This window comes from Megalobrama amblycephala, linkage group LG5, assembly GCF_018812025.1.
Source record: "Megalobrama amblycephala isolate DHTTF-2021 linkage group LG5, ASM1881202v1, whole genome shotgun sequence".
NCBI lineage: Eukaryota > Metazoa > Chordata > Actinopteri > Cypriniformes > Xenocyprididae > Megalobrama > Megalobrama amblycephala.
The window spans coordinates 15,899,844-15,915,744 of record NC_063048.1 but is presented as its reverse complement, the minus strand read 5'-3'; the positions used below and the strand labels follow the sequence as shown (position 1 = coordinate 15,915,744).

General features: G+C 33.0%; 1 protein-coding gene across 1 annotated transcript; it reads left to right on the top strand.

The window, feature by feature from the left end:
• The first annotated feature begins 4,751 nt into the window (after positions 1–4,751).
• On the top strand, positions 4,752–14,341 carry LOC125268555 (serine/threonine/tyrosine-interacting-like protein 1). The gene is made up of 6 exons (XM_048190831.1): positions 4,752–4,833; positions 10,041–10,106; positions 10,390–10,532; positions 12,749–12,902; positions 13,017–13,153; positions 13,671–14,341. Exons 2-6 carry the CDS (start codon positions 10,087–10,089, stop codon positions 14,330–14,332), a joined length of 1,116 nt encoding a protein of 371 aa, XP_048046788.1. The 5' UTR covers positions 4,752–4,833; positions 10,041–10,086; the 3' UTR covers positions 14,333–14,341.
• Positions 14,342–15,901: the final 1,560 nt, after the last annotated feature.

Here is a 15,901-nt window from a genome sequence, read left to right as displayed (position 1 = left end):
GAGTTAATGATTGAACACGTCACCTCGCAGCGTGAACGAGCATCGGGTAGCTCGGTAAATAAGTAGCTTTATGACGCCGGCGCAGTGATGTTGTTGTGTGGTAGGTAGGCCTACACTTGGCACAAATAATTAACCCAGCAGGTGACTAACAATTTATGCGTTTTATGCGTAGTAAAATTCGTTATGTAGTGAGAATATATTAAATAGTGAAAATACATATGAAATGCTCTGGAACCTCATAGTTTGATATTTTTACTCATGCTGTTATTTACTTAAGGCGATTGCCTAATTTCTTTATTGGACATATATGGTTATAAATATAAAACAAACAGAATAAGGGAACATTTGTCTTCCAAACTTTTTTATCTAATGCCATATTAAAATCCCCCCCAACTGCAAACATGTAGCCTAATGTCAAAGCATAATTACACAAAGTACAAATATATAAGCATATGCCATTTTGAATGTTAGCTACATGAAAGTAATAATATTAATGTAATAGTAAAGTAATAGGTAAAGGTAAAGATAGTAGGTAAAGTAATTGAGCAAACCTTATTTCTAAACAGGTTTCAATCCATCCCAGTAAAAAGTGGTAACATGTGCAATCAATAATTAAAATAAATTATTAAAATGTGCAAACCAGCTTTAACTTAAGGTTGGGCAAAAAAAATTAAAAATTTAAGAACTGGTTCTTAAATGGTTCTGGTTCAGTTTGAGTTGGAATTTGAATTGGAATGACAGGAAATAAATTCAACACAGTCACATGTGTTGTTCTACACTGTAAAAAATTACCGTGATTTTAACAGTAAAAGACTGTAAAAATGCTGCGGTGAAAAACTGTTAATTGGTTTACAGAAAGTTTCCGTACTATATACGGTGAATAACTGTAATAGATCTAACGGTACATTTAATGTAATTTTACGGTAAAATACCGTTAAATTCACAGTTTTTGAAAGTGAAAAATAACAATTCATTGTAAAATTTACAGTGAAAAACCGTAAATTGACATTCCCACAATTCCCTGCGTGACACTTCACATTTGATATATTTTTGTTGAAATAACAGTTTTTCTCATTTTTTTCTAATCAGTTATGTACATTAGGGTTTTATGTTACATCTAATGTTGTTAAATTAATGTTTATTGCATTTTTAAAATTTCATGCATGTTACCATGATGGTGTTTAGTGTGTGTGTGAATGACACTGTGTGCACCTTCTATATATTAGTATTGTCCTCCTCAGCTTGTGGAAAAGCTGCTTGTGATGAACTTTGATTCATCATGTGACTCTTATCACCACTGGATTTGGTGACTGTCAGTGTATTATAAAGGTACAAAACAGATATTAGTACTTCATTAGGTTGGTAAATTAACATTATATCAGTTAATGAAATATGTTATTTTACCGTAAATTTTACTGGGATTTTTTTTACAGTGTACTGAAATCCAATGTTAAATATACATATTTAAAATGTAAAATTCACATGTAACTCCGTAAGTATGTTTACGGTTTGATGTCATTTTTACAGTATTGTTCTGGTAACCACAGCTGCCGGTATTTTTCCGTAGAAACAACGGGATTTTTTTTACAGTGTACACATGACAAAACTGATATGCATAATATATAGTCCAAAACCAAAGGCAGTTTCAAAGACATGACTTCATAGACAGCGTTTGTATGAAGGCATCTCCTAAGGATGATTTTAGATTTTATAAAGGTCGATAAAGGCATCGCAGCAGACAGAATGTGACAAATTTGGATGTGACTTCCTATCTAAATATTTTAGCAAAGAGCTAATAGTGACTAAACTTGAGTGACTCTCCACAAATTCGTGTGGAATTTAAGAGACTTGTGAAGCTAAAATTTCGTTACAGGATTTAGAGAAGGCTTTGCAATCTTTATCTTCTGACAAATCCCCTGGATCTGACAGTCTAATGGCCAGGTTTTACAAATTTTTTAGGACTCAATTAAGCTTCTTTTATATAAAGCTTTGACAGAAGTTACAGAATGTTTATCACTTTCTCATACTATGAAGCAAGGGGTTTTAATTCTCATTCCCAAGCCGGGCAAAGATCCTAAGATATTAGAAAACATGTGGCCCATCACACTATTAAATAATGATTATAAATTACTAGCACACATTTTTTTCTAATTGTTTGAAGAGTGGTTTATTGATTATAGAGACATGATGATGGTGTTATGTTTTTCCTTGATTTTTACAAAGCATTCAATACGGTCGAACACCCCTTTATCTTTTCTGCTTTAGAGTTTTTTGGTTTGGGGAAAAGTTTAGAAGTATAATTAGTAGTTTATAATGGGACACAAATTGCTCTGTTTCATTGCCAAATGGGACCACTCCACGTTTAAAAGTCGAGGTATTAAACAAGGTTATCCCATCTCGCCACTACTTTTTATTTTGGCTGCTGAAATGCTCGCTTTCGCAATTAAAAATTCAGATATCAAGCAATTGGCTGATGACACAGCCTTATTTTTTTATTTTAATTTTTATTAGAGCAAATATTATTACAAGAAAATAGATTACAAATGTAACATTTTTTACATTTTAAGACTTAACCTAAACATAATACATAACCAGTAACAAAAAAAAATAAATAAAATAAAATAAAAAATAATATATTAACTAGGAGATAGAATATAAAGAGACTTGAAGTAATCAATAAAGGGACCCCATTTATTAAAAAAATGACTTTTCCCAGAACATCTTACTTTTTCCAGTTTAAAAAAAAAAAAACATGGTATCCACTAGCCATTGGGAGGTTGTTGGAGGAATATTAGATTTCCAGTGGAGCAGAATACGGCGCCTAGCTAACAAAGAAGTAAAGGATAAAATATCTAATTGTTTTGAATTAAACTGAGACCAAATCTTTGGTATCCCAAAGATTGCTATAGCGGGGCAAACACCAATTCTAACTTTTAACACTTTAGACATGGTAAAATAATTGACCCAAAAATTTTGCAACATAGGGCAAGTAAAAAACATATGACTCAAATTGCACAGAGAAGCATGACATCTGTCGCATCTGTCTTCAATATTAGGAAATATTTCAGATAACCTGGCCTTGGAAAAATGAATCCTGTACAGTACTTTAAATTGTATGAGGCCAAGACGTGCACAAATTGTATGCCTCAGGTTTATGTCTTAATTTAAGTAAATGTGAAATAATGACATTGAAAGAATCTCATCTTACAAATTTGCAGTGTACCAATTAAATCTAGGATTAAATATCGTGGGATTGTAATTACCAAAGATAAAGTGGAATGTGAAGCATTAAATATATCTAATAGAACTGCTGAATGTAAGACCAGATTGGATAGATGGATGCAGAGAGACATTTCTATATTTGGTCGAATTTTATTGACTAAAGTTGAGTCTTTGTCTAGATGCATTTACCCTGCAGGATCCCTTCCCATTTCTGATAAGAAAATTAAGTTAATTAATCAGATGAACTTCAACTATATTTGGAAAAGAAAAGCTCATTATATTAAAAAAGTGACAATAGTGAAAGATTATAAAGAAAGGGTTTACAGGCCATAGATTTTGATTGAATGAATGGAACTTTCAAGGTTTATTGCTTTCTAATAAATAACAATAGTGTCTGGTTCTGCACTCCAATATCTTTAAAAGTGTTGGTGGAATAGAATTTTTGTTATGTTGTGATTTCTCAATACAAAAGCTCCATCTTAAATTTCATAAGCAGGTTCTCAGGTCCCTGTAACTTTATTAACCCAAGATAAATTTCCAAATCAAGCTAGTCGAATTAACATGACTCCATTCATAACCATTCATAATTTAAGAACTTTGTATCTCTCCTTTCCCATACCTCCCAAAGCCAAGGAATTACACTTTAAAATTTTTAATGATATCTACCCATCTTCAGAATTTCTTAGACATAGATTTAATATTGACCACAGTAATTGTACTTTTCTGTGATTCGGACATTGAAACGACTGTACATCTATTCTTTGACTGTATATTCAGTAAAGCTTTTTGGTCTGAAATGTATGAGTGGCTTAAAGTTTCTATTAATGTGAATTCTCAATTTTCTAAAAATGATATAATTTTTTGTATTATAATGGAAGATATACATATTCAGTATTTACTGAATAATGTTTTTATTTTGGGAAAATTTTTCATTCACAAATGTAAGTGCCTTAAAACAAAACCATTGTTTTCTGTTTTTCAAAAAGAATTTTGGTTGTACTGTAAAAATTTAAGATGTTAAAATGCATAACAGGAAAAAGACTGTTTAGCGTAATGAGGACATTTAGAAGACCCTGCTGTGTAATTTCTCTTTTTTTTCCCCTCTCTCTCATTTTGCTTTTATTTTTTGTTGTGCTCTGTTCTATTGGATTTTCTTAAGATTCTGTAGGGCAGACTGGGGGCAATTGTAACAAATTTTGGTCATGTCGTCATTACTCAAAAACCTTTTGAAATATTTGGATACAATTTTTATGTCAGTAACTTGTATCTGTGTTCTACTTGTTAATGTCACCAAATGTTTTTACAAGCAATATTAGAGTCACAATATTGATTGAAACATTTACAAGTTATGCTTGAAATTTAATATGGCTTCCAATTGGATCTACAATAAAATATAGGCAAATAACACAGACAGTGTAAATAAAACATCCATAAAGTCCATGATAAATCACTAATAACATGACAAACATTTATGTCTGAATATGTGTGTGTTCGCAATCAGTTTTTATTTATTTATTTATTATTATTTTTTTTTTTGTGATTAGCAGCTGGATCCACAGAATAAATGGAGAAATGTACTGAGGGCAAACAAGCACATTATATCCATGACAGGTGGGTGAGAATCCTAGAACAGACAGTCAGTGCAATATCACCATGACAACCCAGCACTTATTAATCAGGTCAAATATCAGTAAGAACATACCGATATGGTGACATCATAGTACTGTTGAATGTCAGTGATGGGTCAATGAATTAAAGGACATTCCCTTAAGCCATTATTTACTAACCCTCATGTCATTCCAAATATTCTTTAAAAAAATCCTCCACAGAAAATGTACAGTATGCATGAAATGTAATGTATGAAAGAGTATTTTAGTAGCTAGTATTTACCGGTATGAAATAATTACGATTTTTTAAAAATGTTTTTAAAAAAGCCTCTTATGCTTACCAATTAGGCTGCATGTATTTGATTAAAAAAAAAAAAAAACAGTAAAAGCAGTAATATTGAATAATAAATGTATATTAAATAATAAATATAAAAAACTGAGGAATTGTTTTCTATTTTAATATACAGTACTGTGCTGGCTTTCTTAAACCTGGCTCTCTTAAAACTAAATGGAACTGAAAAGGACTAGAAGGCCAAGAAAACTTTCAAAATCTGATGAAGTTTCTCAAGAGTTTCATTTTTGAGAAAATGGAAGAGGTCCATTAGGTCACACTAAATACTGATTTTTGCTTAAAGAAACAATTTCATTCAGAAATGTTTTTTTGTTTTTAATGTAATTTATTGGTAAAGCTATTATTGGTGCTCAAATATTACTGATGGTTCTTATTATTATCAATGTTGAAAACTGTTTTTGCTGCTTAATATTTTTGCATTTATATTATATTATGATGCAGACTTTGATGAATATAAAATTCAAAAGAACAGCATTTTTAAATAGAGCAGCATATTTGAAATATAAATCTTGGTAACACTTTACAATAAGGTCTCATTTGTTAACAGCAGTTAATGTATTAATTAACATGAACCAACAACGAGTAATACATTTATTACTGTTTTTATTCATCTTTGTTAATGTTATAAAATAACAATTGTTAATAGTTTGTTAATGTTAGTTCACAGTGCAGACTAATGTAAACAAATACAACTTGTTTTTAATATTAAGTATATATAATAATAAGTATTTGTAAACTAAGATTAAAGTGCCCCTATTAAGGATTTTTGAAAATTACCTTTCATGTAGTGTGTAATATAGCTCTAAGTGAATGAAAACATCCTGCAAAGTTTTAAATCTGAAAGTGCACTGTATATAAAGTTATTGTCTCTCAAAAGCAAGAGTCGATTCTGAGTCAATTAAACGAGTCGTTTGTAAAACAAATCCCAAGCCGTTTCGTTGTGATGTCACAACAAAACATTAGCATATTGCCCGCCCACTTATTGCTCGCACAGACGCCAATGAAAATTATGCCCAGTTTATTTGGACCAGCTTGCTCCTCTGAATCTCAAGCTGTAAGTATGATTAATAATTGATGTTTATATTTTCTAGCGATCGTTCAAAATTTCTTAGTTTTGTATATTATGTTGTGCAACGTACACCCTAGTCTGTATGTCTCTTGCTAACGGGTTAACTCATGTTTCTGTAGTTCTGTTATTCAGATGTGGGTCCAATATTGTCTAAAAATGTGTCGATTATTGCAGCTTGTCTGTCTTATTATTGGAGTAATGATCAAGGATGGAGCACGACTTTTGAACAAAGTGTAATGCATTATCAGCTATTCACATATGTGCTCGGCTAACGTGGGAGTTTACAACATAGTTGTGGGTTCGGTTCACTTACATAACTTTAAAACAAACTGTTATTTCCTCTGTGTTTTTATTATTACAGTAGAGTGGAGCTCTATCTGTATTGTAATAGGATGTTAAGATGCTAGTCCGTGCTAACTTGAAGTATTCTCTCTGTAAACATTAAACACCCACTGTAATGTCAAACAATGATATAGCCATTTTTTAATTTGTTAATATTTATGACGAAAAAGTCTGTGTACACATCTGGCCTAAATGTTTATCTTATATTTAGAGGTTTTCAGCTTCGCATGGCATTCTGATACAGTTCCCACAGGTACACCTACAGTGACACTGCAATCACGTCTTATAAATAACTAAGGTGACTCTTACCATAGACATATAATAAACACTAGACGCCCCATTGGCCGCTGGACCGTACGTCAACGGCGCCGCCATGTTGTGCGGGGCAACGTTCGCATTACGCTCATAACTGGAATTGAGAAAAATGCCTGCTTCGTCTGCTGCTTGGGGCTGTACAAATCGCTGCACAATTGAAAACCGGTCTCGGGGAATAACCTTTCACAGGTAAGACTGAACATTTGTTTCTGGTTGTATTTGGTCATTATATAATTGATAGTAGTTGGCCACCGGAGTCAGTCAGACTAAAATAGCTAGCAATGTCACTAATTAGCTGTGAAAGTTGAGACGTGAGTTTACATGATTTCTAATATATTTTTAGCTTATGCTATTTTATAAACTAAAGTTTAAATATGCATCTCTATTTTATTAAAACCGACTTTAATGACAAGTACTCGTTACAGCTAGGTGACTGATATTTTGTTAATCTTAATCTAACCCTTACTTTAAGGTTAGTTAGTGGGCTAGCTTTTCACACATTTATGGTTTCACAAAGACAACGAGTTGAGGAGACAGTGGGAAGTAGCTAGAAGGGAAGTTTCCTGACTCATCTACATTATTTAAAAGTTTGCCATTAAATGGTGATTTGTTTATATTTTTATTTCTTTTTCAGCCCATTGCAACCAGGGCCTCAAGGAAAGCTGAGGAGAGCCTGTCAGTGGACTGTTCTCACCATTTCCAAGAGACTGATGGAAAATATATAGCCTTTTGTTGTTGTTATTAATATTATACCAATACTATGTTATTATTGTACAAGTCACTATTTAATTTACTATTTTTATTATTGTCTATGTTATTCTGCAATTGATATTACATTGTATTTGCGATTATTATTATTATAATACCAATACTATAATTATCAATCTATTATAGTTATCTGTTATATTATTGTCTATATTCTGTAAATGATACTACATGTTCTATTGCTATTATTATAATATTATTATACTATATGCTATTATCAATATATTATGATATTATATTATTGTACTTATACTATTTTATAAATGTTCTATTCATTACTATTTTATTTGTTGTATACTGTTTATTTATTGACAATATTATATACTTTATTATTGACTATATTATTATATTATATACTACATAAACTATTTCTTATAGTGTATAACAAACTATTTACTATTCTCAATTTCTTTATTTGCATTGCACTGTAGATGTACCATATCATATGTATTACCATAAAGGATCCATCAGTTATCTTTGTTGTTGTATGTTTTTGGAGTATCTATCTGTATCATTTTAGTGCTATAAAAATACAGAAAGCAGCCTGTGTGTTTTGTATTTGATGATTTTTGTTTCATTTTATCAATGGTGGTCAATTCTAAGTTCAAGAAAAGCTAAAATTGTGTTAAAGACAGAAAATCCCTTTTTTTACAATAAGAAAACTTTATTTAATTTAATGTGAAAATTAAATTAAATCTTAGTATGGGCGTTTTCACAATTCTTATGCAAGAATAAAGCAGTCAAATACATGACAAGCCTGAGCTTTGACTATTTTTTATTAAAATAAATATTTTATATGTCTATAGAGATCTTAAGTAACTAGAACTTTTTGTACACCACGTACATTATAAACCACTGAAATTGGTTGATAAATGTAAACGTTATTTTTGTTTTTATCCAGAAAAACCGCAGCTCGTCCGTTTACTTGTGTTTGTTAACAGCGCAGTCTTGCCCCGCACAATATGGCGGACTCGTTGACGTATCGCAGCAACAGTCCAAAGCGGCCAATAGGGCGTCTAGTGTTTATTATATGTCTATGACTCTTACCATATAGAAACGTCGTACTCAGTCGTGATTGCGAATCAGTTTCTGGTGAATCGACTACTTCAGAAATTTCATCGTTGGACTCGTGCTCGAATTGATACAATAAAATTGATGATATTTTTTCTGTCCATACATTGTATACAATGTCTTGCGAATTGATTTGTCATTCAGTGCGCGCAGTTGACTTAACAAAGGACTGGGCCATCTGACCAATCAGAGCAGAGTAGGCTCATGGAAAGGAGGGGTTTAGAGAGACTGATTCTTTGAACTACTTCTAACGAAGCGTTTACAAAACATAGAGAACTGAGGTGAAATTAAATGTATATTATGAGAAAACAAAGTGTTTTTTGAACTTGCATGCATGTACACCTGTTGTAGGAGACTCCCAAAACAATATTAGGAACCTTAAAAAAGGCATGACAGGAGCACTTTAATAAATGCTGTAGAAGTATTGTTCATTGTTAGTTAATATTAACTAAAGTAGTTAACTAATGTTAACTATTGAAACCTTATTGTAAGGTGAAATCTTTTGTATTATAAACTGTTTTTATTGTCACTTTAGATTCAATTGAATGCATCCTTTTTTCAGTCTTACTCATCCCAAACCTTTGACTGCTAGTGTATCACAGATGGTTTCAACAAAAATATTAAGCAACCAAAACAGTTTTCAATATAATCTTAATAAATGTTTCTTGAGCACCAAATCAGCATATTAGAATGGTTTCTGAAAGATCAAGCACAATGCTAATGGCTGCTGAATTCAAATATATTAAAATAGAAAACATTTCACAATATTACTGTTTTTACTGTATTGTTCATCACAGGAATAAATGAATAGAAGACAGTCCTCAGTTCATTATTTTTTATTTAATATTTCACAATATTAGAGTTTTTACTGTATTTTGAAAAATGCTGCCTAATTGGTGAGCATAAGACTATTATTTCAGTCTCTTTCTCAAGTGTGCCTGTGTCTGTGTGTGACACTCTGACCTGTCATGGCCAGCTCACCCCTGCTTATGTAGAGCACTTCACTGTACTGCATTACCCTGGCAACACACTAAAATAAGGACGTGACAAGGAGGGAGGGAGAGAGTAGAATGGAAAGAAAAAAGAAAAAAAGCAGTTGTTTTTCCACAGTGACATGCAGAGAACGATTTAACAACCACAAGGATGTAAAATTCTACTTACATTCCTGTTTTTTTTGGTAGATTTTGGATATATCGGAGCAGAGAAATGCTGTAGGGAGTGTGTATTTTGCCTGGTGTTTGGTTTGAGTGTGTGTATCAGGATGGTTGTATTCTCTCTCTTACCTTTTGGCCCATAGAAGAGAGAGAGAGAGCTTCGGTCCCGAATGACTCCCATCCAAAACCATGGGCATTGTGGTGTCCAGGTGAGTACTGCTGATAACATTATTCAAAATGATTCACATTTTTTTTTAACTCTCTGATATTAATATTTGTTCAAAAAATGTCAACAAAGCAGACATTGATAAAGAATTGTGAAAATATCTCAAAATAAATTCAAACTTCACCTTATGTGGCTCTAAAGTGCATCACTTGTCCTCTGGTGGTTGATAGGATCTGTGTGAAACTGCTGATTACATTAGCAAGAATATAGAGAATACACATCAATTGCTACAATTCTTTCCCCTCCCCCTCTCCCTCTCCTCACAGAGCTGATAAATGTCGTTTGGTTCGCTCCACTGGTTTGCGGGGCTCTCTGCAGGTTCAGAACAGCGCCTCCTGTAGGGAGATGAATGGAACACTTAAACTCTCTCAAATTAACGTCTTTGATTCATCTCAGAACAACACTGAAGGTACATCAACATATCTAAGAATAAGCATAACTAAAGAAAGCACAGCTTGTGTGTATCAGCTTCACTGTTAAACAAAACAATTAGTTAAAGTATCAATAATAATTTTCTAAAATACACACACATACTCACACACACACATTGGGGTTCCATGTTTTATGTGGACATTCCATAGACATGATGATGTTTATATGGTACAAACTGTTCATTCTCTAACCCTAAACCTACCCATCACAGAAAACAACTGTAGATTTTCAAAAAGCATCACTTAATGTGATTTATAAGCAGTTTTCCTCATGGGGACCAAAAAATGTCCCCACAAGGTCCCCATCTTTGTGGGGACATGGTACAGTATACCTGAACCACACACACACACACACACACACACACACACACACACGCACAAACACAAACACACACACACACACACACACACACACACACACACACACACACACACACACACACACACACGCCCTCCTCGGTTGAAATCGAGACGGCAGTGTTTAATTCCTGAATGAATCCGTGTTTTGACCGAATCATTCGAGTAAACCAATGATTCAATGGCCCATTCATGAAGAGAACCATTTACTTGATTCCTATATGAATCAGCCTTTTGAATGAATGAATGAATGAATGAATGAATGAATGAATGAATTACTCATTTAGGCATTTACTGCCACCTACTGGCAGTTTTAGTTTCTTATTTAAAAAGTTCACCAAAAAATGAAAATTCTGTCATTAATTACTCACTCTAATGTTGTTACAAACCCGTGAGATCTTCGATCATCTTCGGATCACAAATTAAGATATTTTTTTATGAAATCCAAGAGGTATCATCCATGGACAGCAATTTAACCACCACTTTCAAGGTCCAGAAAGGTACTAAAGACATAGAAGAGAGGATATTGTTGAATAAAGTTGTTATTTTTGTTTTGTTTTAGCGCACAAAAAGTATTTTCATCACTTCATAAAATTAAGTTGAACCACTGCAGTTACGTGGACTTTTTTAACGATGTCTTTAGTACCTTTCTGGATCTTGAAAGTGGTGGTTATATTGCTATCTCTGGATAGTCAGAGTCAGATACCTCTCGGATTTCACCAAAAATATCTTAATTTGTGTTCTGAAGATGAACGAAGGTTTTAGTGAGTATTTAATGACATAATTTTCATTTTTGGGTGAACTAACCCTTTAAAATATAATTTAATTTACTCACCCTCATCATTTTCTCACCCCATGGCCGTTGAAGCCTAAAAGTTTATGTGTAATAAATTATATGTTGGATCACATCATTTTTTTTCTAAAGCTAATTTTTATAACACAATAATGACTTTTATTATTTTTTGGAGGTAATTTCTCAGCCAAATTTGATGTGCGATATAATTTGTAATTGATTAGATTAATTAATTGCCACATTGTGTAATTAAAAATTGTATTTGCTTGACAGCCCTGATATATATAAATACATTTATATGTAAGCAATAAGGTATGAGAGGCTGTGCTGTATCGTGAATAAGCCCGTTCAGCCGTGACTTATTCACGATACAGCACTAGCCTCGAGTACCTTATTGCTTTTATAAAATGGTTACCACACAATACAAATATTAAAGCCAAAAATATGTATCAGTGGAACTTTCATGACTTTCACTAAAAGCCTTCCTTCTGCTGGAAAAAATATGGTCACTGACCATGAACAGCAACAGAAGTTACATTATTACATCATTAGATGGTGGCAAAGACTGTCTTTATGAGTGTGTGTTTTACACTGAAAAGACTGAATTGCTGTAAACATGGAACAAGACGCAACTGACAAATGCTTTGTCTAGCACTGTCAGTCATGGAAAAACTCCTTAACTGTTAAAAGGACAAGATAATACATCGGACATTTAAACAGGTTTTTATTATGAACATAGGACTGACCTGAAGGAAAATGTTAAATCTGAATGCAGGTAATAAACTCGCTCAATCGATCTCTTTCTCACAATACTCTTCTATTTCTAAATAATACAGTAAGCTTCAATTCAGTTTACGTTGCTAAGAGTGGTTGCTAAGGGTGTTGTGTAGTGATACACAGAACCGTTACGTGAAGCAGTCATATGTCTACGGTCATAGCCGTGTTTTATCCTGAATAAAACACAGCTATTGAGATATATATATATATATATATATAAAACATTGATTGTCTGTAATTATTTGTTTTGTGTTTTTTGTACAAAAGAAATTCTGATTCCTGCACTTCCAGAAAGGGCAAATATAGAAAGAGGTTATGTGACCCCACAGCAGGTGTACAACCTCCTGAATGCTGAAGCGGGCCAACCTTCACTGCATGATCCCTATTATATACTTATACTGGACTGCCGCTCTGCAGAGAGGTAACAGATACACACACTCACATAAATACATTCAGTGAAAGAACTGTGAGTGCTTCTGTCTGAGGTCACAAAAAGTTTAATGATAACTAGCGTATTCATTTTATATATGTGCAGATATAAGCAGAGTCACCTGGTGACTGCCCGTGCCAGTGTGACAGTGATGCATCCAGAACTGGGCTGTTTGATAAGCTGTGTTCAGCTGCAGGAGTTCTCCATAATACTGCTATATGCTGAAGAAGGCCAAAGTCCAGGTAGAACATTTTCATAATGTGAATAAAATAAAACCTAATAAGACTGTCTCATTAAAATAATAATATAGCTAAATAATGCATTTGATAAATTATGTTATGTTATATATGTATACATTAATATAAAAGTATTGTTTATGAATATAATTTACAGATGAGTTATTATTAACATTATTAATATTAATAATAACAATATTTTTGTTATCATTTAAAAATGATAAATTATAAAAAAAATTATACATTATAAATATTTATAAATAATAATTTTACATAAATTGATGCATGTATAACAACCTAATAATTGATCAAATGTATTATTTACCTATATTATTATTATGATAATCGAGTAGTTTAATTAGGATTTTAAAATTAATTTTTATTATTATATTAAAAAATAACTTATTGAAAATAATAATTTAAATAAAAAACAATTAAAATTACATATTAATAATATTTTTATAATAAAAAAAATAAAATAATAATGTATAAATATGGACTTGTATGGCTTTTTGTGCTATAGTTGGGAGTCAGGAGGCACGTGCTGATTCTCCTACTCTCCAGCACTGTTTCTTCCAGCTGAGTGCTTTGGGAATGGACCCTGTAATCCTCCAGGGGGGCTATTCTGCTTTTCACTCTCTCTACCCCTTCCTGTGCACCCCTCGCATGGTCCTACTGGAATCAGAGCGTCGCTCCCTCACCATCTATCCTTCTGAAGTCCTGGAGGGGGCGCTGTACCAGGGCTCTGCCTCACAGGCACATGACTACCGTATCATCAAAAACCTCCACATCACACATGTGGTCAATGCCACAGCCGAAATCTCTGATGCCTTCCCGAGTGTTTTACGTTATCTTCGGCTACGGCTAAGTGATGACGCGCAGCAGGATCTCCGGCAGGCCCTTCCAGAAGCTTCTCGGTTCATCGCCAAAGCTTTGCGGGGGGCACCGGGGGCACCAGGCGGCCGGGTGTTGGTGCACTGCAGCCTCGGTCGGAGTCGTAGCTCGGTGCTGACGTTAGGATTCCTGATGGAGCATCGCCGTTGGTCTCTGCTACATGCTTTTCGTTGGTTGAAGGAAAGACGAGCTTGCGCTGCCCCAAACGCTGGCTTTCTTCAGCAACTCTCTGACTACGAGGAACTGCTGTTTGGCCAACGCCTCACCTCGCTGGATGACATCCGTCTTTGAGAGATACTTAAGGGAAATATAGTGGCACAAGAAGAAGGAATCCTCTTCACTGACTTATATAGTTAGTTAAGTTAATGATCTTGATTAACAAGAATATCACAGACTCAAGAGAAGCTTTGCTATATGATGAATCAAACACGAAACTCTATTAATCTGACACAATTGGAAGTCTGTAAATGGCCTTATTGCAGACTAAGGAGGAAAAAAGGAGGAAAGATAATGTATTAGGGAATATTAGTAAAGACGTTCTATCATAAGCCAAAGACGAAAAATATCATTATACAAATGCTATTTTTTTCATATTTTCTCCAAACTTGCAAGATAGACAACCAGATAGGATGATTACAAAAAAAAAAAAACAGAAAAGGAATTGTTTTTGATGTGATTTTAAATGGGCACAAGGCAAAAAAAAAAAAATGCTAACTCCAAATTTTTTTATTCAAATTTTTATTATTATTATTATTATTAGATTTTCTTTCTATTTTTTCTTTTAGGTCATGGTGATCAGAGGGACTAAAGTTAACAAAATGTTTTTGTGTCTAGTTTAGGTTTTGTTTGTAAGTAAATAAATGTTTTGTTTTTTAGCTTCTTACAATATAGGAGAGAGATCTAGTAACCAAAAAAGGCAATTAAGTCAAGTTTGAATCAGTTAAATACAAACTGCACAGAACATACACAGCTGCAGACTGCAGTTTTTGACCTTTTTCTGCCTTTAATGATTTACGCTGAGGGCAGGGATGAAGAAAAAAGTTTGGAGGAGCAAACCATAATCATTTTAGTAGTATGAGTCAGTTTTTGGCTAGCGTTGAAAAGCAGGAAGATTACAATAAATCATTACAAATAATTTATTAAAAACAATAGTAATAGAAACACTCAAGGCAACTCTCAAATGATTGTGCAGCATAATAAAAAATATTTTGTAATTGAGCATTTCAAATAATACAGAGAATTTTCATTAAATTACTTTGAAATGCTCAATATTTTTACATCAACTATACAGAGTGCAATAAACTGTATTTATAACACAAATGCCTGCTGTTGTGTCTCTATTGTGTTACAGTTTCACAAACAAACAGAAATTCTTCAGGCTATGTGAAAAACGGTTGCCTCGTTTATAGCCAAGTGTTAATTTGGAAAGCAAAGGTTGTGTTCAGAATTTAAACCAGCACAGTCTTAAGCCAGAAAACCATAAGGTTATTATAAATCAAAATGAGAGGAAGCAACAGAGAAATACAGAACGGGAAGAGTGAGAAACTTCCACTTCTTTTTGCACAGAAAAACAACATATTATGCATATTTATTATGGATCTGAGCCATTAAAAATGAAAAGGGTAAATAAAAAGTAATCCATTAACTTGAAGTGAGAGCATACAACCTTTACTGACACATAATGGCATGAAAAGCACACGTTTATTACCATGATCTTAATAAAGAGTGCATTAGTTCCACAAAAGTAAAAAAAAAAAAAAAAAAAAACTAAATCTATATTATGGGTATATTAAGGGTTTTATTAGACAAAGTGTCTGTATGAACTGCTAAATATGTATTAAATCATGTATCAAGTAAGAT

Bases quoted from the DNA above. Each gene is read 5' to 3' on its own strand.
- LOC125268555 (XM_048190831.1), top strand. From the start codon at position 10,087: ATGGGCATTGTGGTGTCCAG. The intron at 12,903-13,016 runs GTAACAGATACA...ATATATGTGCAG, and splicing joins GACTGCCGCTCTGCAGAGAG to ATATAAGCAGAGTCACCTGG. The intron at 13,154-13,670 runs GTAGAACATTTT...TTTGTGCTATAG, and splicing joins TGAAGAAGGCCAAAGTCCAG to TTGGGAGTCAGGAGGCACGT.